Raw genomic sequence first — 23,946 nt, forward strand, 5'->3', positions numbered from 1 at the left:
TAGTAGCTAGATAAACCTAAAATTCTTAGTGTGGAGGGTCTGTTTATTTGCACTGAGAGCAGTGAACATTTGCTCATGAAACATTATTGCTTTCCAAACAAGCTTCTATGGCTCAAAAATGGAATTTATATCTGATAGCAAGAGTACTTCAAATCTTAATGAGGTCTGGAGATATATATGGGGATAAATATATATCATACATATCATATATATGATTTTGCATATAGGTAGGATATATATGTACACATACTCTGTATATGTGTATGTATCTGTGTACATTATTTACATATATTTATGTATACACCTATACCTATATGGCATGTACAGATATAGATGATGGATATGCAGTTCAAGAGCCTGAGAACCAGGAAAGGCAATGATATAAATTGCAGTCCAAATCCGAAGGCAGGGGAGGATCAATTTCCCACCTTGAAGACCATCAATCAGAGAGAGTGAATTTTATTTTGTTCAGCCTTTTGTTCTATTCAGGCCTCCAACAAACTGGAGAGGCCTGACCACATTGAGAACGGCAATCTGCTTTACTCAGTCTGCCAATTTAATCCCCTGCCTCCTCATCTATTAAACTGGGAAAAGGGATTCACCTCAAAAGATGATCAAGATGATAAAAACAAAACTTAATATGTGCAAAGAGCATATGATAAGGACTCAATAAATATTAGTTATTAGGAGGAGTATGAAAGTAGAAAATTTTGAAATTGTTAGTGTTCCTATTATTAAACAATTTATGTTGCGTTTAATTAAAAAAACTATTTAGTACATACAGTAAGAACAAAAGGAAGCTTTAAAATTCAGATTAAAAGGGTGATGTTCCTTCTATTTATAAATGTGCTCTTTGTATCAAAGGTCTGCGTGATGTCACATCAACAAAATATAAGTCACTTTATTATACATTTCAACATTTTCAAGAGATAACCAAATCTGCAGCCTCCGCACTCAAATTTGATAAAGATCTTGCTAATGCAGATTGGAACATGGTTGAGAAAGCGATTATATTTCAAAACCCATATGCAGTAAGCAAGTAATATCTTTAACTTATCCCTTCAGAGTAGGTATGATTGTCCTTAAGTAGAAAAAATGTTACTAATATTAATTCACAATGTTAATACTTACAATTGACAGAAACGTTGTATTGGTAACTCCTTATTCACCACAATAGTTAGGAGAGGATCTTAGGGAATTTTGTGATCACTGTGGGGCAAAGTAGAAGTGACAACCTCTTTAAGTACACACAAAATATATGTTGTAAATTCAAAACAAGGAGCAGTGTTGCCGCATTCCCCAGAGGTTCGGATTCAGTAGGTCTGTGGAGGGATCTAAAAATGTTCATTTCTAACAATTCCCAAGTGATGCAGATGCTACTGGGGAAACATACTTTCAGAACCACTGGCTTAAAGTGTGATTATATATGCAGTAGCTTTTATAAACTGTTAACAATGCCAAGTAAAGATAAAGATATGCTATAACTCTTTCCTCCCCAAACTGGCAATCATTTTATGTCTAGATAACTGTGCAAGTAATCTTGAACATTTTTCTGTATCTAGAAAATTTTCTATAATTTTTCAAACCAAACTGGTGTATGACTTGCTCAAGGTTTATGCTAAACTATGCTAATATTCATGTATTATTTATTTGGTTTTGATTTGTGTTTTACTTAGTTAAGCCAAGGAGAAACAACAGAACATCAAAAGGTGAACTGTCCAAACTGTAACACAGAAATAGATGAGACCCTTAACATTGAAGCAATGGAACTGGCCAACAGGCGTATTCTGTCAGCACAAATAGTTAGTACTCATTAAACACTTTTGAAAGTACTTTAAACCTAACATTATACTGAGAACTTCTCCCTTGCTGAAGATAATCTTGATTATACTCACCTGCATAGCTTAATATATTGTTTACAAAGGCAAAGGGAAGTTTGACATTGTCTTAGGAATCTGCTTGACTGCAAAAAAATAAGAGGAAGGGAGGGAAGAATGGAGGGAGGGAGAGAGGGGGAGAGAAAGAGAGAGAGAGAGAGAGAGAGAGAGAGAGAGAGAGAGAGAGAGAGAGAGAGAATAATAATCCACTTAAATTAGCTTAAGTCAGCGGTTCTCAACCTGTGGGTCATGAACCCTTTGGCGGTCAAACGACCCTTTCACAGGGGTTGCCTAAGACCATCCTGCATATCAGATGTTTACATTACGATTCATAATAGTAGCAACATTACAGTTATGAAGTAACAACGAAAATAATTGGGTCACAACATGAGGAACTATATTTAAAGGACCAGAAGGTTGAGAACCACTGGCTTAAGTAAAAGGTGTTTTATCATGAGAAACTGGCAGTTTCACAGGTCCCAACGGCAGGAAACAGCTGAGCTCAACCTTCAGATATGTTATGCAGTCAGTTCCAATCACTGGCTATCTCTGGGTCCAACCCAGTTTTTCAGGAGAGGATACCACCAAGTTCACTAACAACTGCAAGTATAAGGTACTATCTATATATATATAAGCCAAGTGACCGGTATGACTGGAATGACCAGTCACTATGACGCACACTGCGGTGGCCAAATGGCCCCATCGAGGCCCCGATCACCCCCCCCCCAAACCTCCTGTGGTCCCTCCCCGCAGCTGGCCTGGCCCCCAATTAGCTCTCCCTCCCCTGATTCGGGGCAGGGCCAGCCAGCCAACCTCCTGCATCCTCTCCCCCTGGCCAGCCCAGCCCGATTGGCCCCCATTGGGGTGGGCCTGCTGGACCCCACCCATGCAAGAATTCGTGCACCGGGCCTCCAGTGTTTTTATATAAAATCTTGAGTAAAATTTAGAGAAATTGTGTAACACAGCAGCATGCAGGATTCTGTGGGAAACTGCCAGCAGCCTAGTTACCATTTCTATTCAGGGCAGAACATTGACCAGTTGCCATGCCTCCTCCTCTAGAAATGTTCCTGGTGGGCCTTCCACATTGCACATGGGGCTGTCAGGCATCTCTCAGCTCTGCCAGTCATACAGGGTTCCACGCATTCTACTTTCTCCGGCAGTGACCCCGGGAGACAAGCTGAGTCTGAAAGGCAGCTTTTCCGAGAACCTAAATACTTTCTTTGAGCAAGTGAGGGGGGCGCCATGAAGGGTGAACTTATGCCCGGATGGTGCCATGTTTCACCAGCAGGTTTTAGGAGATCATGTCTTTGAATCTCTTCCAGATTTTTAATTTATTTCAGGAAAATATAGGATTCAGGAACCCTTAAAGCAATGCAGGAGATTCCATTTTGAATCTCACTTTCATTGTTAATTTGCTGAGTGACTCAGGACTTCCTCACATCAGTCTTTATTCTTCCTATCTGTAAAAGAGAAAACTTAAGCTAACTAAATAACCTTGGATTCTTTCTGCTTGTGAAATCCTTTGCTTTTGCAAGATACACTCCATGTACCCTCTTGGTTTTTTGCCTTAAACACTTGTTTTCTACTATTATATCTTGTTGATTTAGTGCTATGTGTGGTTTTTAACCAGGAAATACTATTTTTCCAAAGTAGGTTGGATCTCTCTGCTCTAGATTTTCATCTCACTTCACATCTTTTTAGTTCTTCTTCCTTCTAGATATATTTTCATGTTTATCTCAGTTTGTCAACTTGGTTCCTGCAATATCAACTCTAATGTTCACTGCTCTTAACCATAATATTTATTAGTCTATTAAAGTTTTCAGAGCTTTGGGAATGTCTATTTAAATCTCAGCCAGCCCTTGTTAACTGAGGCAATATCTTCTCTACTATTGTTCATTAGAAGCAGCAGCACAGCATGACAAAGCCTGGTATAGGAGGAGCAATATGACATATGGGCTCAACAGGAGACAGGCTTATATTCAGAGAAAACTGATCTGCTAATGTGATTTTGGGAAATCTACTTAATTCCCTGAGCCTCAGCATTCTCATCTATAAAATACATATTAGAATACCTTCCTCACAAGCCCGTTGCAAGAATTAAATGTTTGTTTAAAACACATATAGATCAGTAGCACAACACTCTCCAGGTCCATCCATGCTGTTGCAAATGGTAAGAGTCCCTTCTCTTTTACAGCTGCATAGTAATCTATTGTGTAAATATACCACAGTTTCTTTTATCCATTCATCTGCTGATGGGCACTTGGGCTGTTTCCAAAACTTAGCTATTATAACTCACACTGCTATGAACATAGAGGTGCATATATTCTTTCTGATTGATGCTTTAAGGTTTTTAGGATATATTGCCAGAAGTGGGGTCACTGGGTCAAATGGGAATTCCATATTTAATTTTTTGAGGAAACTCCATACTGTTTTCCACAGTGGCTGCACTCGTCTGCATTATCACCAGCAGTGCACTAGAGTTACCTTTTCTCTACATCCTTGCCAACATTTATGGCTTGCTGATTTGTTGATGGTAGCCATTCTGACAGACAAGTGTGAGGTGGTACCTCATTTTGTTTTCATCTGCATCTTTCTGATGCTTAGTGACTGAGCATTTTTTCATATCACTTGGGCTTCTGTATGTCCCGTTTGGAGAAGAGGCTATTTAGGTCCTTTGCCCATTTACTAATTGGGTAGTTTGTCTTTCTTTTGTTAAGTTGTATGAGTTCCTTATATATTTTGGATATTAACCTCTTATTGGATGTATCATTTGCAAATGTGTTCTCCCAGGCAGTGGGCTCTCTTTTCACTTTGCTGATGGTTTCTTTTGCTTTGCAGAAGCTTTTTATTATTATGCTAAACAAAATAAGCCAGTCAGAGAAAGGTATCACATGAACTCACTCATATGTGGAATCTAATAAACAACATAAACTGATGAACAAAATAGATCCGGAGAGATAGAACCATGAACAGACGATGAATTTCAGAGGAAAGGTGGAGGTTGGGGGTTGGGGAGGAGAGATTACCTCGGGAATTTATATGGGCACGTGCATAGCCCGTGGACACAAACAACAGCGTGGCAAAGGCTTGGGAGGGGCAGGTGCAGGAAGGAAGTGGGTCAATGGGGAAAACAGATAAACAACAACAAAAAACAAGGGGACATCTGTAATACTTTTAACAATAAAGATAAATTTGAAAATATATATATATATATATAGAGAGAGAGAGAGAGAGAGAGAGAGAGAGAGAGAGAGAGATCCGTTAATTCAATAGTATAGTAGACAGGTCAATAAATGGCAGTTACTTTTAGAAATCAACCATTCTCTAAATTCTTCTTACATTTTGGTGTGAATGATATTTTAAGAATTAACATTTTTCTAGTAGCTGCTTTATCATTTGTGTTGCTTTCATGAGTTCATATCATTTTCAGCTTCCTTATTTTTCCATAAGCTACAGTGTTAATCTTTGAGAATACAGAATGTATTTTAATCTCACATTACTTTATAAGTATTTTAATTAAATTTGAGGAGAAAAATGCTATGCTATTGAATTCCCTCACCTTCAAATCCAGTTCTATTTCTTCCTAGCATGCACTAGAATCAAAACCATGTTTTAATATCCATAAATGATTGGGCAGATAGGATGTATTCGATGGAACCCAGGAATCTTTAGTTATAGCAAAGATTCCAATTTTGGAAGTTGGTCTACACAATTATTTTCAACACACTGAGGCCAGCAGCAATGTCAGACAGGGGTTTCCCCCACATGAGCCTGAAGCAGAGTGGGCTCTCAATACATGGACTGAATGGATGAATGACTATGTCCTGCAAGACAGTAGCAGTTCATTTAATGCGAATAATAGACTGGACACCACAGAGTTCTGTTGTCAAAATATCTGTATCAGGACCCTTCACTGTATAATTCCTCGGAGCTTTTAATAATCTAATGTCCATTACAAACTTTTAAGATAGGAATGCAGCTTTCAGTAGTTCCCATAATTATCTGGCCACAGAACTCCATTTATTTTGGCAAGTGTAATTAACATCTAGAAGGACCCTTGTTTCCTACAGAACCAGTTGGGTTCTACCCACTGCTCAGACCTAACTTTTATACTCATGAGCTATCCAGACCTATCTCATGGCCTGTACTCTGTAAGAGAGCTTCTTTTCATAAAGATATAGATTCTTTGGGGATTTTTACTTCTTTCTCACAGATTATTTTTCCATTAAAGTGAATAAATAAGTTGCCATTGTTATTACGCTGTATCATGATGTGACTTGACTTTCAGGCGAGCTACCAGAGACAATACAGGAATGAGAGTCTGTCCCAGAGTGCGGTCCAGATGCTGGTGGGCGCAGCAGGAAGCTTTGGTGAGAAGGGAGAGTAAGTACATTGTCAGGAGAAAATTTCCATACTCCTAATGTTAGAAATTGTGCAAGATTTTTTTCCTGCTTTTGTCTGATAAGTTGGGATCATCCGGTATTATGTGTGGAAGCCCGTGTCTGCTCTATGCCCCACAACCAGGCCAGATAACCTACACAGGGTTTTCTTGACTTGCTCTACTCGTTCAGACCTCTGCACATATGAACAAGCTACTCCTTCTTACTAAGATGCTCTGCCCTTTCTCCTTCACTTCCTAAAAAGCTAAACTACAATAAACTGCTCTCTCTCTCTCTCTCTCTCCCTCTCTCTCTCTCTCTCTCTCTCTCTCTCTCTCTCTTTCTCTCCTTTTCCTCTCACTAATCAAATGTCTCACTAAGTCAAAGACTTTCTTGATCCCTATAGGCACATCTTCCCACAACACACCCTCTCTGAATATTCAGCATACACCTGTAATGATTTCTTTAGATTAAGTCTCCACAGTAAGCAGTGAGTTCCTCAAAGTCAGGGTTTTAGGGATTACCCTAAGGTTACCCCCTGTGGGAGGATGAAGGCACAAAGCCCAGATACACCTTTGTTTTGGTCTACACTCCTGGTACTAAGGACACCAAAATTCCCTGCTCAAATGAATCTAAGTTTATTTATGGGGTTGTATTCTTGGACCTTTTCCCATGAGCCATCACCTTAAAAGCAAACTGGGCCTTTAGTGTATAAACCTAAGAGGTGTGGTAGCCTGGTGTCCACTCACAGTACCACTGGTTTGTGGTACCATGAGAGAGAAAGACAGTGTGGGATGAGAAGCAGCCAGACACTGGAGCATGTTCTTGATAGAGTTCAAGTACAAATTTTCAGAGTCTATGAGTTTTAATTCAAGCCTAGCCATGCAAATCATATGACATTATATTTGTCAAGATAGAAAGATAAAATATCTTATTTAAAATTTTGGTTTCTTGGTTAATAATGTTTAAATATTTCACATATAGTGCAAGGCTCTCCATTTGCCCTATTGCTCCAAGCCCTTCAAATGCTTAGGAGACCTGAGTGGTGTTAAGGTAGTTCAGGAAGAGGGCTGGGCAAACGTAGCCAATTTAAAACAATATGATGTATACTTTTCAAAGAGTGAATAAATGACATGCTGAAAGCATTATCACTTCATTGTCTATGAAAGGTTAATTAAAACAAAACAAAACAAACAATAATACAGAGCAGTTCAGCCCACTGCCTTGATTTTTCCTCTTTAAAATCTTCCAAGAAGGTAGAAGCAGCATAAGTCTATGAATAAATGGATACAGAGAAGATGTCAACAGTGGGAGAAGGGGGTTAAAGAGGTGAAAAAATTCATAGTAGACAATGAAGGCAAATTTTGGAATATATTACATTTTTATTCACACATGTAAGAGATACTAGTAAATATTGAATACTAATATACACAGAATTATATGCCAGGCACTGTGGGATATATCAAGATTAGTGAAATGGTGTTCCAATCTCCAGAGACTTTCTATTAATTACACTTGTAATGAGTACTTGCTCATTTGCTGGGCTGTCTTGGAGTTGATTTTGCCATTTGCTGATGATTCTTACCAGTAACCCCATGTGTTGGGGTGTCTTGTGGCAAGAAAAAAAAATCTAAGGAGAGAAAGAGTATTAGGTTTAAAAAGGAGTACCAAGACCTGTGCTAAGTGCCTGTGTAATTACCTAAGAAATAATATATTGAATAAAGAGCTTTTATTAAGTTTTGTTTCAGATACAGTCTTAAACATTTAACATGTATTACCAGTTTTATGTCTAAAATCCTATGAGGTGAATGCCATTGTTATTATCTTCATTTTGCAGATGAGGAAAGTGAGCCCCAGTGAGATTAAATAAATTACCCAATGTTATTTGTCTAAGAAATTACAGAGCTTAGATTTGAAGCTAAGTTGTCTTACTATCCAGTTAAAAAGATCTTACTCTTTCCCTAATATGGGTCAAACAGTGAACAGTTGATATAAAAATAGGACTGCAGGAGCCTGAATTACTTAATTTGGGCTGTAAAATGTCATGTACTTACTGGTATTACAGAATTTTAGGGTTCATTAGAACTTTTAAAATTATCATACCTTAGATATTAATTCCTTCAGGAAGGGTTCCTGATTCCCCATGACTCTATTCAATGTGCCTCCCCACAAAAGAAAATAAATGTGCCGCCTCTGTGGGTCTGGCTTGTCCTCTTATAGATGATCTCCACAGCGACATTTACTACACTTTACTGCGATTGTTTCTGCATGTTTTACTTCACTACTCTGCTAAATCCTTGAGGACAGGAACCAGTATTTGTGTGTGGCTTATGGTTTATCCCCAGCATTTAGCAACCATAATAGGTGTCCAATAAATAATTTAAAAATTAGGAATGAATCAAGTCATATACACATTAGTGATTTTTTAAATGTAATTCCCATGTTATATTGAATCATAGAGAATTGAATGATTTTATTTTTTTCTCAATTACATCAGCTTTCCTATAGCAGATAAATTGCCCAGTTTTCAGAGTGTGAACATTATCATCAACTAGAGGCCTGGTGCATGGATTCATGCACTTGTGGGGTCCCTCAGGCTGGCCTGCATCCTCTTGCAATCCGGGACCCCTCAGGGGATGTTGAACTGCTGGTTTCGGCCCGATCCCCACAGGCCAGGCTGACATCCCCCGAAGGATGTAGTAGTGCGCAAAGCGGCAGACGGCCAGGGAGGAGCCTGAGCAGGGGCCGGGCGCCATGCCATTCCTGCTCATTCTGGCCCCACTGCACCTGCTACTGCAGCCTGGTAGCACTGCCATGGAGGCAGGAGAGGCTCAGGCCACCGCAGCTTCGCTCACCAGCCATGAGCCCAGCTTCTGGCTGAATGGTGCTCCGCTGTTGGAGTGCACTGACCACCAGGGGGCAGCTCCTACATTGAGCATCTTCCCCCTAGTAGTCAGTGCGCATCATAGCTACCAGCCGACCGGCTGGCTGGTCAAGTGGTTGACCGATCGCTTAGGCTTTTATATATATAGATAGGAAGGACAAGGTCCGCCTTTGAACAAGTCACCAATGACCTTCCATTAAGCCATTTTTTAATGTAGGACCTCATACCCAAGGACAAAACTCTATCCTCCTTCTATGGAAGACAATGAAAGTATCTGGACAGCAACAGGTAAGTTCCTCTTAAAACCAAACAAGACCAAATCATAGCACACAGATCTAAGCTGTCTCAATAGAAAAGTCAGAAGAAAACTACAGACAAGTGCCACCAAAGTATGTTTTGGGGTTTTATTACCACTGAATTCTCCAAGAAACCATTTTAACTCTTAATCTACCACTTGTATTTTCCCCATAAATTCCTTGGCTATTTGCCCAAAAGGTGAAAGAAAGGAGATGAGAGGATATGTAAGATCAGCTGGATGTTTCCTAATACTTTCTCATTTAATTATCCCAGGCGAACATAGGTATTTTTACCTCCATTTTACAGAGCAAACAGGTTAATGAGGTAATTTGTTCATTGCCAAACCAGATAATGGGGTTCACAACATGAAAACCGATATGTAGTTGAATCCCAAATATTTGAACTAAGGTATACTTTCTATTCCTGAACCTTGACCTCTCTACCATTTTAAACCATGTATCTCCAGATTTTTATACTCTCTGTTTAATAAGTGAGCCCCACATGTTAAAATTCATAATTATATGTCTATTGTATCTATAACTTTGAGACTTGAAACTATGCCCATGAAAATGTCTCATTTCCAGTCATCACTGGGCAAAATAGTATTTTTGCTTTCCGCCAATACTGCATTCAACTTATCCCAAAATTTAAAAGCATATTTAAAGATTTCTCTTTTTTTTAGGTATATGAGTCTTGAAACAATAAAGAATTATTCGGAAAGCAAAACAATTCTTACCTTTGTTAGAAAAGTATTGCTCAATTGGGTATATAATACTAAAAAGGAAAAAGGGATCCCATCAAGGTAAGTGAAATTTCTGAATCATAATGATAATTTTATGTTTAATTTCTTTAACATAAAAAATTGTTTTTCACAGCTTGTAGACAATTTTGAAATCAGGAAATATGAGTCCATCAACTTTTCTTTTTCAAGATTGGTGGAGCTATTTGAGGTTACTTGCAATTGTATATGAATTTTTAAAATCCTCACCTGAGGATATTTTCATTAATTTTTAGACAGAGGGGAGAGGGTTAAGAGGGAGAGGGAGAGAAAAAAAACATCAATTGGTTGCTTCCCATATGTGCTCCAATCTCCCTGAAACCTGGGTACGTGCCCTGATAAGGAATCGAACCCTCAACCTGTTGGTGTATGGGATGATGCTCCCATCAACAAATATAAAATATTTGTATATATCCACACCGGCCAGGGATATATACAAATATTTTTAATTAGCTTGTTTATATCTGGGAAAAAATGCCATTAAGATATTCATAGGAATTGCAAAGAATATGTTGACAGCTTTGGGTAGAATTGCCATCTTAGCAACATTAAGCTTTCCAATTTGTGAATATGGAATGACTTTTCATTTACTAAGATTTCTAATTTCTCTCAGATATGTCTTACCATTTTCATTGTACAAGTTTTCATCAAATTTATTTTTTCACCTTTTCTTCAGTTAAATTTAATCTTAAGTATTTTTTTCTTTTTTTAATGCCTTCATACATTAATTTTTTCTTAATTTTATTTTTGGATTATTTATTCCTAGTATATAGAAATACAACTGATTTTTAATATATATTTTAAAGGTTTCCTTTAATATGTTTTTTTAATTGATTTCAGAGAGGAAGGGAGAAGGATAACGAGGTAGAAACATCAGTGATCAGAGAGAATCATTGATCAGCTGCCTCCTGCACACACACACTGGGATGGTTCCCAAAATCCAGCATTTGCCCTGTGACTTTCTGGTTCATGGGTCAATGCTCAAACAGTGAACCACACTGGTCAGCTGATTTTTTTTTTTTAGCATATTTTATTGATTTTTTACAGAGAGGAAGGGAGAGGAATAGAGAGTTAGAAACATCGATGAGAGAGAAACATCAATCAGCTGCCTCCGGCACACTCCCCACTGGGGATGTGCCCGCAACCAAGGTACATGCCCTTGACCCGAATTGAACCTGGCACCCTTGAGTCTGCAGGCTGATGCTCTATCCACTGAGCCAAACCGGTTAGGGCAGGTCAGCTGATTTTTATTTATTGATTCTATATCCTGAAGCTTTGCTGAATTCACTTATTAGCTCTCAGTTTGGGGGAATTCTCTAGGATTTTCTGCATATAAGATCCTGTCATCTATGAATAGAGGTAATTTTACTTCTTCCTTTCCAACTTGGATGGCTCTTATGTATTTTCTTCAACTCAATAGGAGTATCAAAGATTGAGTGTCTAATCCACCACACTCAATAAACAACAAAAGGACATATCTGTGCTATAGCTATTTTAAAGCCTTTAATACTAAATTAAGCTACAACCTTCTGAGTAATTATTTTTGTTGCTGTAACAAAGAAAGAGAAATTTGAAAACTATAATTGATAGTCAATTTATCTGTTAAACTATCTCCAAAATGCCATTCATCTCAGTAGGTAATACAGATTCTGGAGTTACATGCTATATTTAGAATCCCCTTCTCCATCATTTATTAGTTGAATGAGTTTTTCAGGTCTCAGTTTCCTTATTTGAAAAATAGGTATAATAATATTTTTGTTATATTCTAGAAGCTAACTGATATATTCTAGAAGCATCTGGCAAATAGTAGATGCTAAAATATAATAGTTGGGTTCTCCTCTGCTTGATGCGATCATTGTAAAGATTATACAGTGTGTGTAGAAGTCCAGGGATTAGCACTGGGTAGTCATTTAACAAATATTAATGTTTATTACTAAGTGCTGAGTAACATTCCATTGAAAATTGAGTTCTTTAGCTAATGGATAAAGTCATAAATATGGGGATATGGCATTTAAAAAAGAGCAAAAAACATGAAAGGAAACAAATAACCATGGAAAAGAACCAGCAGACTTATATCCCTATGACTTCATAACTGAAATGTTAAAATTAAAAAGTGATGGATTCACAAACATGAACAAGTCAATCACCAAAAGAAACTGAACAGAAAAATGGAAAAATACCTATAATTCTTAAAATTAAAAATTCAACTTGAATTATTCAGAATTGAATACAAAATCAACATGATATATCTAATTTGGAGAGATACAACTAGAGTTGAGCAAATAAGAATAAATAGAAAAATGTCAGGACCCTGAGATTTGAAGTGCTAACACTTGGGCGGACAAATTTGAAGAGGCTAAACCCCCATATTGTCATGAACACTCTGGCCTTACAGAAGCAGCTGCCTCTACCTTGCTGGAGGATGATAGCCAGCACCTTCACAGGTTGCAGACACACACAAGATAAAGCTTGTCATTGTTTCAGGGTTAGTCTCTACCACCTTTTATTACTTCCAAGGTAATTACCGAGGTCAGATCTTAACACAGCTAGAGGATTCTACAACTTATCAACTGAGGGACTTACAAGACCTAATCAATATCAGAAAACACTAGTAGAATATACAAGAGAATGGATCTTGAGAAGATTGCAACATGAGGCCAGATTATGAAGAATTTCTTGGCATGATGGTCTTATCCATGATGAGCCAAGGTTCAACATGTGGTCAACGAGACTTGGAATTGGTATTATTACATGCCTGAAATGGGTTTTGAAGTTTGACGAGGCCAAAAACCTACAGTAAATGAGGTGCAGATGATAAAAAATTATAATATTTAATTAATTATATGGGAATGAAGAACCAACCACATGACCTCTGGGAAGACCTGCAGAACATTTCCCTTCACCAAGGCAACAGTGATAAACTCAATGATCGATGTCTTCTGCAGGACATGGTTAACAATAGTTGAAACAATAGCATTGGTGCTTCAATTCTTTGCCTCCTGCCATTTCTTGGCAGAATGAATGGCAGAAGACAAATGTCAGCACTTAAATGTCAGAGAAAGGATGAGCATACTTTATTTTGTGAGCAGTAAATCAGAGAATGGCTAACAAATAACATAAGTCAAAGGGAAATATTGACAGTTAACTCACTATTACTTGATTTCAAAAGATAGAGAGCTGGTGGGCAAAGGGATGAGATCACATACTGCAACGGAAAATCATGATCCCTCACCTTTCTTCCAGACATAAGTCAGTTCTCAGATCCAGAGCTCTTGAGAAAGGATGGCAACAATACCACAAGTATACAGGAGAAATATTCTCTCAATATATATTTTTTCCAAATGGACCTTTAGGCACTTTACCAGAGTTACTATGCATTGGGAAAAGGAAAATACCTGGACTTTTGTACTTTGAGGATATCGCATCCTATCTAATAATAGACAAATAGGGTAATTAACCATACCTCTGCTATGCTTCCCATTGGCTAATCAGGGAGATATGCAAATTAACTGCCAACCAAGATGGCTGCTGGCAGCCACGCAACTGAAGCGAACATGAGGCTTGCTTGCTCCAGGGATGGAGGAAGCCAAGGTTCCCCGCCTGCTGCAGCCCGGCTCTGAGCTCCTGAAGCAACAGCTCCAAAAGCAACAATGTTTCAATTATAGAAGCTAAACAAACCCCAGATACCTGCTTTCAGCCAGCCGCGGCCTCAGAGCTTGAGTGAGCAGGACAACAACAATGTTTCAATTATAGAAGCCAAACAAACTCCAGATACCTGCTTTCAGCAGCCACGGCCTCAGAACTGGAGCCGGGCCTCAGAACTGGAGCCAGCTCTCAGCTCCAGTGACAGCTATAGAAGGTAAATAAATCCCAGAATAAAAAGAAAAAGAAAAAAAAGAGAGGCTGGGAGCTTCAGTCACCCGCCAGCCTGAAAACGGCCCTCAGCCCCTCACCCAGGCTGGCCAGGCACCCCAGTGGGGACCCCCACCCTGATCCGGGACACCCTTCAGGGCAAACCAGCCGGCCCCCGCCTATTCACCAGGCCTCTATCCTATATAGTAAAAGGGTAATATGCAAACTGATGCTAACAGCAGAAAGACTGGGAATGACTGGTCATTATGACACACACTGACCACCAGGGGCCAGATATGCTCAATGCAGGAGCTGCCCTCTGGTGGTCAGTGAGCTCCCACATGGAGGAGCTCTGCTCAGCCACAAGCCAGGCTGATGGGTGCTAGTACAGCGGTGGTGGCGGGAGTCTCTCCTGCCTCCTCAGCAGCACTAAAGATGTCCGACTGCAGCTTAGGTCTGCTCCCTGCTGGCAAGTGTACATCCCCGGAGGGCTGCCAGGCTGCCAGAGGGATGTCTGATTGCCATCTTAGGCCCAATCCCTCGGGGAGCAGGCCTAAGCCAGCAAGTGGTCATCCCCTGAGGGGTCCCAGACTGCAAGAGGGCACAAGCTGGGCTGAGGGACCCCACACACACACCGAGTGCACAAATTTTTGTGTACCGGGCCTCTAGTTTAAAATAATACTGATACAAAAAAGCTTAAAATCCTATCATAGTCCTCAAGTTAAACTGGGAGCTTTTAGGCTAATGAAGTTTCTGGCTGAGTCTGTCTCATAGAAGTCCAGCAGGTCCACTATGTGGTTATTTCCCCAAGGCTTTGAGTGTATAATTGAGAAAAACAGACTTAGTATCTAGCCAAACACTCATATTATCTAACTGACATACCGATCAAGGCTCATTATGGCAGGAAGGACCAAGTAATCAAGTGGAACCCATGGCCAAAATAGTAATAAGAAGCAATATAGCATTTCAGTATTAAGAAGTTAACATGAACATGAAAGATTTAAAGGTACTATGAATTAGCATCATATTTTTTCAATTCATCTTTGTGGCATAAACAAGTCATTATAAACAGGCAAAAGGTAACCTCAAGTGCAATACTTTACCAGATATTATTTTATTGCTGGAAGAAATAAAAAAAAATTAAATCAGAATCAACTGCCTGAAGGCCTGGGAGGCCCTACCAATTTAATGCCAGGATTATATTTGCGTTCATGTTTTATGTTCTTTTCTTAAATAGAACCTCAAATTGTAAAAGTTTCAAGTCCTGTGTAACACAGATTGACCTCTGCAAATAGGGAAGTGATCCAGTACTTTAACCACTTTTTAATCAGTAATTAATTAATCAATAAGAGTTTTAACAATAAAAATGCATTATTATACCATTTGAATAATTAAAAAATAAAATTAAAAATACATAAAGTAAATCCTCATCCCCAATTCCACCTTCTAGCATACTTACTATGGAAAATATTTTCCACAGCATACGCATAACTTTAATTTTTTTTTTTTTATTAAAATGTGGACCCAAACATCCTGAGATTTGGTCTTGACTTTATGCTTTGACAAAGAAAGATGCTCATAATTTTTTATTAAGAGAGAGAAAAATCAGGTTACAGGACAGTATGTGTGATATTCCTTTTGTGTTTATAGACAGTGATTATATAAACAAAAGGATCAGAACAATATTTAAATTGTTAATAGTAGTTATCTCTGAGAAGTGGAATTATGGGAAGGTGGAAAGGATTTCCTTTGTTTGTTTTTAAAAATATTTCCAGTTTAAATTGTCCCTGACTTGCTCTAACCAGTTTGGCTCAATGGATAGAGCGTCAGCCTGCAGACTGGAAGGTCTCAGGTTCAATTCCAGTCAGGTGCATGTACCTTGGTTGCGGGCACATTCCCAGTGGGAGGTGTGAAGGAGGCAGCTGATCTATGTTTCTCTCTCATCAATGTTTCTAATTCTCTATCCCCCTCATTTCCTCTCTGTAAAAAAATCAATAAAATATATTTTTAAAAAATTGTCCCTGTCTTATAAACAAAAGTATTTCTATTAAAAGTACAGTGAAGCCTGGAGGGGTGGCTCAGTTGGTTGGAGCGTAATTCCATACACCAAAAAAAAAAAAAAAAATGCAGTTAGATTCCAGTTGAGGCACATACCTAGGTTTAGGGTTAGGTCCCTGGTCAGGGCCTATACGGGAAGCAACCTATCAATATTTCTTTCCCACATCGATATTTCTCTCTTTCTCTTCCTTCTCTCTCTAAAAATAACCTAAATAAAACAACATCAAATCAGATGAGGATTTTTAAAAAGTACAGTAAAAATGAGTGAGAGGTGAGGAAGGTGAGAAAAAAAGAGGGAAAACCAGCATCAGTCATTTCCAGAAGAGGAAATTAAAAGGACACTATGGGAAGTAGGGTGCCAGAAGGTGTTAGCTCCTGATGGCCGCCTCCCCGAACTAAGCTGGACGCCATAGTTATTGATGATTAGAATAGAGCTGGACATATAATGAAAATAATTCCATGTGATTCTTTTATCAGATAAAACTTCCTCCTTTTTTTTTTTTTTTACAGATATTGCTTTCTTAATGTATTCCATAAAATAGTATTTACTGATGAATTTGAATATGTCGGATACCTTGTGATATTAATGAATACGTTTCCTATTATAATTTCTTGGATTCCCACAATAGATTACATCTATGAGGATGAATTAAGACAATCTAACTACGTATTTATGGGATTTTACATCCTGGAGTGCCTAGTTAAGGTAATCAAAGTGTGTGTGTGTGTGTGTGTGTGTGTGTGTGTGTGTGTGTGTGTGTGTGTGTGTAATATTCAAGAGGGAGACTTCCTAACTTAATTTTTCAACACTAGCTACAGTTTTCTAAGAGTGTATAAAATTCTCTTCCACTTCTTAAACAAATAAACTTTAGTTCTTAAAGATAATTTTAGGGTGACTCAATATAACATATCCATATTTAAGGATTAATGTGTGTCAAAGGGACCCAGAATGAGTTTCACAGGTATTAGAAATGTTCTTAAACTTAGCAAGGTAGTAAACACATGGATGTTGGTTTTACTATTTTTACACTAACTAGATAAATAAATTGATAAATAGATGGATAGATACTCATTTATACAAAATTGATTTTTAAATCCAATATAAAGATAGTTGTTAAATAATGGAAATATACACCCACAAATTGATAACAATATTGTGCCATATGGATCAACAAGTTGTAATATATTTTAGCTAGAAAGTTTAAATAAAATAAGTATATCTGATACTTATTTTGGACAAAATTAATGAGTCTCAAATTTTTAATGAGAAATTAAAATGCTACTGCAGAGTGATACTGTTGGAGAGGGGATAGACTCACAACCCATCACATTACATGTGATAAATTCCAAGCTAGTTAGGGTTAGTTACAGGGTGAGGGGTGAGAATGAAGAGTTTCCTAAAACATGTAATATCTTTTACTGTAACATGTGCTATAGTGGAAAGAGCCCAGAGCTGGAATTTAGTAAAATGGCTCTGATTTTGGTTTTCTATGACAAACTGTTCACAAGGTCACTGAATTTCTCCCAATTTCAATTTTTTTTCTTTAAAAGTCAGGGTTGGTCTAAATAATCGATGAAGATTCCTCTAGCTCTGTTATTCTTTTTACTCTGCCACATTGAATCTGCTGTCATAGCCATGAATAGCCATAGCTTCATCCAATCAGGTCCACTTATGCAGTGGTTCTCAACCTTCTGGCCCTTTAAATACAGTTCCTCATGTTGTGATCCAACCATGATTATTTTCATTGCTACTTCATAACTGTAATGTTGCTACTGTTATGAATCATAATGTAAACATCTGATATGCAGGATGGTCTTAGGCAACCCCTGTGAAAGGGACATTTGACCGCCAAAGGGGTTGCTACCCACAGGTTGAGAACCGCTGCACTTACGACAGCAGCACTGGACTATAGAGATATGGTCAGCCATCATAGCTGAGATGATACTCCCAACCCTGTGCAACCCTGTTCTTGTCTCCCACCTACTTCACACAAAATGTGTCCTCACTGCCCAGTTTTCAAACTTGCCTTCATCTAACATTTCCTCTACCCCCTTTTCTGTTTAATTCAGTTATTCTCCTTTATACTATGCCTTTTTAAAATATCCATTATTCTATTAACAATAATAATAAATGATCACCTATAAAGTACCAGTCATTTTTATTATAACATTTCAAATCCTTAAATTAACATTTTAACACACGCACGCGTGCGCACACACACACACGCACACAGTCCCAAAAAATGTATAAACACTGAATAATTATTAATTCCAACGGGTTAAATCTGAAAAGAAAGAAACATCAATTGAGCTATCAGCTGTTAAAGTGTGTTTACATTTTTGGAGACACCCTGTACTCGTATATATACCATGTGAATTTTTCAGATGAGGGACCTGAGTGTCTGATAACTTGTGTTACTAATCTGGAATCATATAGCTAATTAATAGTAGAATTGGGATCCAACCCTTCATAGGTATTGTTCTTTTTAATAAACAATGCTGCCTTAGAATTTTTCCTTCCTATATTTTCAACATTTTCCCAAACACTCTTCAACCTATTAGAGGAATGACCTCTAGAATCTTTCTTAAAGGAAGGGTAGTAATCTCTTTTCTTCATCTGCGAACATCACCTGAACTTCTATACATTCTTTGACAAACTTACATTCAACAAACCCCTATTCCTTTGAAGTCCATACCTACCTTCCACACCAGGCTCTTCCTCTCCTGTGGCTGTGTTCCAGTGACCTGGAGATAACTTCTTCACATTTCGGAATACTTGGAATTTGGATACAGTCTTTATACTAATTTTTTCAAGTTCCTGAGAGAATGATCCAACTTATACCTGTCTCAATAAGAAGGAAATGAGACATCTATGGAGGCTAAATGGTGATGTGGGCAGGACCGCATAAGACCAGAATCTGGTCTTCTGCTTTATAGATTCAGACACTGAATTTCCTCAGCCCGGCTGAATGTGAGCTGAATCAAGGGAAATGACTCTACCACCAAACACACAGGAATCTGTTTGTAAATAGCATAGCAATTTCTTAATTGGTAATAAAGCATATGCTTTCCCTGAGACATGATTATGTCTGCCTCCTACACTTCCTTTGAATCATGGTGAGTAGGGGCATAAGGCTGCTAAAAGGAAACAAATTCATCCAAATTACAAATCAGTATCTTAAGTATTATAATAAAGGACTACACAGGAGCTATGGGGGGAAAACAATAACAGGATTTTCTTATTCAGAATAAAAGGGTCAGAAAAGAAAGACCTTCAAGGGTAGTAGTAGATACTTGAGTTGGAGTTTGAATAATGAATAAGAGCCAAAGTAGGAAACGAGTACCATGAGCACACAGCATAATGGACAAGAACAAGGTAAAACTTAGAGGCAACATTGTGACACAACAAGAGACATCATTCCCAATGACTGGAGCTTAGGGGTGGGATGGTCAAGGTGGACATTGGAGAGATGCTAACTTTGTGTAGAGGATATAGAAATTGAGACAGGAGACACAGCCATGAATTAACAGTAAAGGGTCTCATAGGCCATGCTATCTCTTCACTTGCCTGGCATTTACTACCATCCATAGTCTAATGACTCCTATATTTATGCCTTCAGCTCAGGTTGTATCTAGAGCCTCATATGATACAGACAATAGCTGACTGAATCTCTCCAGCAAAATACTGTGCAGACATTGCAAACAGCATATTCAAAACAGATATATTTTCTGCAAACTTACTCTTTTTTTAATATATTTTTTTATTGATTTTTTACAGAGAAGAAGGGAGAGGGACAGAGAGCCAGAAACATCGATGAGAGAGAAACATCAATCAGCTGCCTCCTGGACGCCCCCCAGTGGGGACGTGCCCGCAACCAAGGCACATGCCCCCGACCAGAATCGAACCCGGGACCCCTGAGTCCGCAGGCCGGCGCTCTGTCCACTGAGCCAAACCGGGTCGGCACAAACTTACTCTTTCTTTGAAATTCCACAGGAAACCCAATTTCCCCGGCTGAAATACACAATATTTTTGACACCTCCCAGTCTCTTAGATATAGTAATTTTCAATAAAAGGGTTTGTTTTTAATAAAGAAGAAATGAATTGATAAGCTATCATAAAATAGTAATTATTTTGAATATTTACTCCTTTGGAATAGATTTTGACATTTGAAACATTTAATTTCAAATTGTTATTTTAAAATATGATAGTGTATTAGTATTTTAGAAAAGTAAAGTCTTAAGGTAGATCAGAGAAAAACATAACTAGTGATGTTTCAGCTATTGTAGAAAAATGATATAGTGAAATCACAAACAAATAATATAATTCCTTTTAAAATCAACAGATAGCAGCAATGAGGAAAGAATATTTTTTGCATGCCTGGAACCTATTTGAATTAGTAATTGCATTAGTTGGCATCATAGATGTAATAATTGTTGAGGCAGAGACCATTTATGACATTTTTGATTTGGATGAAATAGTGGTGTTTGTTAAAGCTATTCGACTTCTTCGTGTACTACGCATTTTGAAGGTAAAGAACTATTAAATTATGCAATTTCAAATTTCTTCTCATAGGTCTCATATAATGTAAACTAAAACAAGTTGATGAGTTGTAAGGCTTCCACTTCTGTTGGGCTGATGTCTATGTTTCAAATTTTAGATTCCTTTGACAAATTAAGTTTTATAACATAAATATTCAAATTATATTAGAAATTCATTTAGTACATGGAAGTATAGAAATACTCAACATAGCTTTTTCTTTGAATAGAGAGTACATGAAAAATTCCATCTCTATATCTAAAAGCCTAAGTGACCATCCGACTGTTCAATGTCCAACAGGTAGCTATGATGTGCACTGACCACCAGGAGGCAGATGCTCAATGCAGGAGCTGTCAAGCTACAGAAACTTGGAAGTGGAGGTTCTAGAGTGATGCACCCAGAACCAAAGAGGAGGGAGCCTGATTCTGGGGTGCATCACCCAAGAACCACCCTCTCACAATCCAGGACCCCCTCAGGGGATGTTGGAGAGCTGGTTTCAGCCCGATCCCCGCAGGCCAGGCCAAGGGATCCCACCTGCCAGAGGGACCCCACTCACTCCACAGACGACCTTTGAGCTGTGGTGCCGCCCCAGGTGTGGCCAGCCAGGAAGGGACTGTAGGAGGTTGACTCCAGAGCCTGTCCAGCCCGTCTTGCCCAGTCCCGCCCCACTAGCCACCTTCTACTTAATTTCCTTTCAATGTGTACAAATCCGTGCACTGGGTCACTAGTATTAATATAAGTACAAATTAACCCCCAAGTAATGTTTATTATTATAGATGGCTGGAATAAAAGATTCCCATATTTTATGACAACAACAACAAAATATAACCATATAACCATGAAAATCATTTATGGTGACAAAACAAATAAAAATCAAGAAACCAAAAAATATACATTTTGTGTTATATAAATATATAGTATTATAGAATCACAGCATCAAAAATTACTTTTGATTGTCAAATATATCTCTCTATAACAAGTATGATGGGTAGTTATTTTCTGTATGATTATTTCACTTATATAACACTCCCTCTATCACAAAGTGCTAGAAATATATACATTTTTATATACACAGATCCTATCTAATAAAAGGGAAAAATGGTAATTGGCGTACGATGATACCCTTTTCATTGGCTAATCAGGGCTATATGCAAATTAACTGTCAACTAAGATTGGCAGTTAACTGCCAACAAGATGGCAGTTAATTTGCATATGTAGGCACAATGCAGGGAGGCGAAAGGGAAAGCAGGAAGAAGCCCCCTGCCACTGACAGTGATCGGAAACCCAGGGGGGAGCTAAGAGCTGGGGGGCAGGGAAAAGGCGGCCCTGGGGCCGCCTTTGCCCTGCCCCCCAGCCATGATCGGAGAATCAGGCGCCTTTGCCGCCCTGGCCAGTGATAGCAGGAAGTAGGGGTGGAGCCAGCGATGGGAGCTGGGCACGGTCGAAGCTGGCAGTCCCAGGAGCTAGGGGTCCCTTGCCTGGGCCTAAAGCGGAGCCCACGATCGCGGGGCCGCTGTAGCTGCGGGTCCCCGCTGCCCGGCCGAACGCCTAGGCCAGAGGTGTTAGGCCTGGGCAGGGGCGGAGCCTGCAACCACGGGGAGCTGGGGGTCCCCTGCCCAGGTCTGACACCTCTGTCAGAGGACTCAGGCCTGGTCAAGGGGCCGATCCGGTGATTGGTGATCGGAGGGTGATGAGGGTCAACTCCTCTGGCCGAGGCATCAGGCCTGGGTGGGGGGCGGAGCTGGGGATTGGGGGGATATGATGGTCCCCTTGCCCAGGCCTGAAGCCTGGGTCAGAGGCGTCAGGCTTGGGCGGGGGGTGGAGCAAGCGATCAGAGGGAGATGGGGGTCCCCTGCCCAGGCATGATTCCTGGGCCAGAGGCCTCAGGCCTGGGCGGGGGCCAGAGCCAGTGATCAGGGGGAGATGGGGGTCCCCTGTCCAAGCCTGACACCTCTAGCAGAGGCGTCAGGCCTGGGCAAGGGGCCGATCAGGCGATCAGAGGGTGATGGGGGTCTACGCCTCTGGCCGAGGCATCAGGCCTGGGCTGGGGGCAGAACCAGTGATGGGGGAAATGAGGGTCCCCTACCCAGGCCTGCGATTGGAGGGTGATGGGGGTCAATGCCTGAGGGCTCCCAGTATGTGAGAGGGGGCAGGCTGGGCTGAGGGACACTCCCCACCCCCCCACACACACACCCAGTGCACGAATTTCGTGCACCGGGCCCCTAGTATATAAATAAATATATATACACAGATATTCTCTTCTCTCTCTCTCATTCTGCCTTTTTCTCTATTCATACACAAACAAGACACGTACACATATAAGCACTGTGGGAGATACAAAGCTAAATAAGATATATTTCATCTAGATATAAAGCTAACAGATTAGAATCTTTATATTTAAAGCTTTCATACACGTTTAAAAATACTTTTGCTATTGAGAGGCATAAGCCATCCAGGTATAAAAGTATGCAACTAGTAGCCTTTTCCTTTTTAGTATTATATGAGACCATAAGTTACACTAATTTGCATTTTGACATGAGGAAGGCAAGGCTTGTGCATTCCAGTGACTAGTTAATTCTTTTTGATAGAAGATATACAAAGTTAACCAAATACTTTAAGTGAAGAAATTGATAAGCCACATAAGAAAAGCTTTTTTATATATCCAGAAAATTATTAATCTTTATCTTATGTCAAATAGTGGGCCCTTGAAATATGAAGACAAATTAGATATAGTCTCTGCCCCCAGACAGCTTATTGAAGAAGAGTTGGGTAAGTACAAAACAGTAGTATGCACAGAATACTAGTGATACATACAAGACTTTCTTTACTAGTTGACACTTGAACTGAATCTTGAAGGATGCATGCATATGAGCTCCTTGAGGATTAATGGCAGGTGGTTGGAAGGCAGAGTATGAAGATAATGGAGCACAGCCAGGAAAACAGGGAGCAGCCAACTCTGTTGAAGTTAGAGGACTGCACAATGGTGACAGATAACCTGGAGATTTACACCCTCAGCAACAAGACAGAAGTTAATTGTGGGGTCCAAGAGCGAGTATACACGGAGTGGCCAGATTATTATGACCACCTGACGTTTGTAGGCAAATTAGCTATAATTTCGCGCTGAAGTTGCTAGAGGGCCAGACCATTATAAATAGGGAAGCAGTTTGTTTACGACGACAGTAGAAATGATTTTTTTCTGAAGATATGGATAAACAACACAATTTAACAGCCTTTGAACATGGGATATATTTGAACGTGAGTGGCCAGATTATTATGACCACCCC

The 23,946-nt window shown here is 39.3% G+C and overlaps 1 protein-coding gene across 1 annotated transcript in view; it reads left to right on the forward strand.

Annotated features, from left to right (window-relative positions):
- SLC9C1 (solute carrier family 9 member C1) overlaps positions 1-23,946 on the forward strand; it is a 97,402-nt gene that overhangs the window by 37,500 nt on the left and 35,956 nt on the right. The window contains exons 12-17 of the mRNA XM_059686169.1: positions 865-1,031; positions 1,677-1,802; positions 6,166-6,260; positions 10,120-10,239; positions 16,636-16,831; positions 20,469-20,654. Of these exons, the coding sequence (XP_059542152.1) occupies positions 865-1,031; positions 1,677-1,802; positions 6,166-6,260; positions 10,120-10,239; positions 16,636-16,831; positions 20,469-20,654 (890 nt within the window). The remainder of the gene's footprint in view (positions 1-864; positions 1,032-1,676; positions 1,803-6,165; positions 6,261-10,119; positions 10,240-16,635; positions 16,832-20,468; positions 20,655-23,946) is intronic.

This window comes from Myotis daubentonii, chromosome 3 (assembly GCF_963259705.1).
Source record: "Myotis daubentonii chromosome 3, mMyoDau2.1, whole genome shotgun sequence".
NCBI classification, from domain to species: Eukaryota; Metazoa; Chordata; class Mammalia; order Chiroptera; family Vespertilionidae; genus Myotis; species Myotis daubentonii.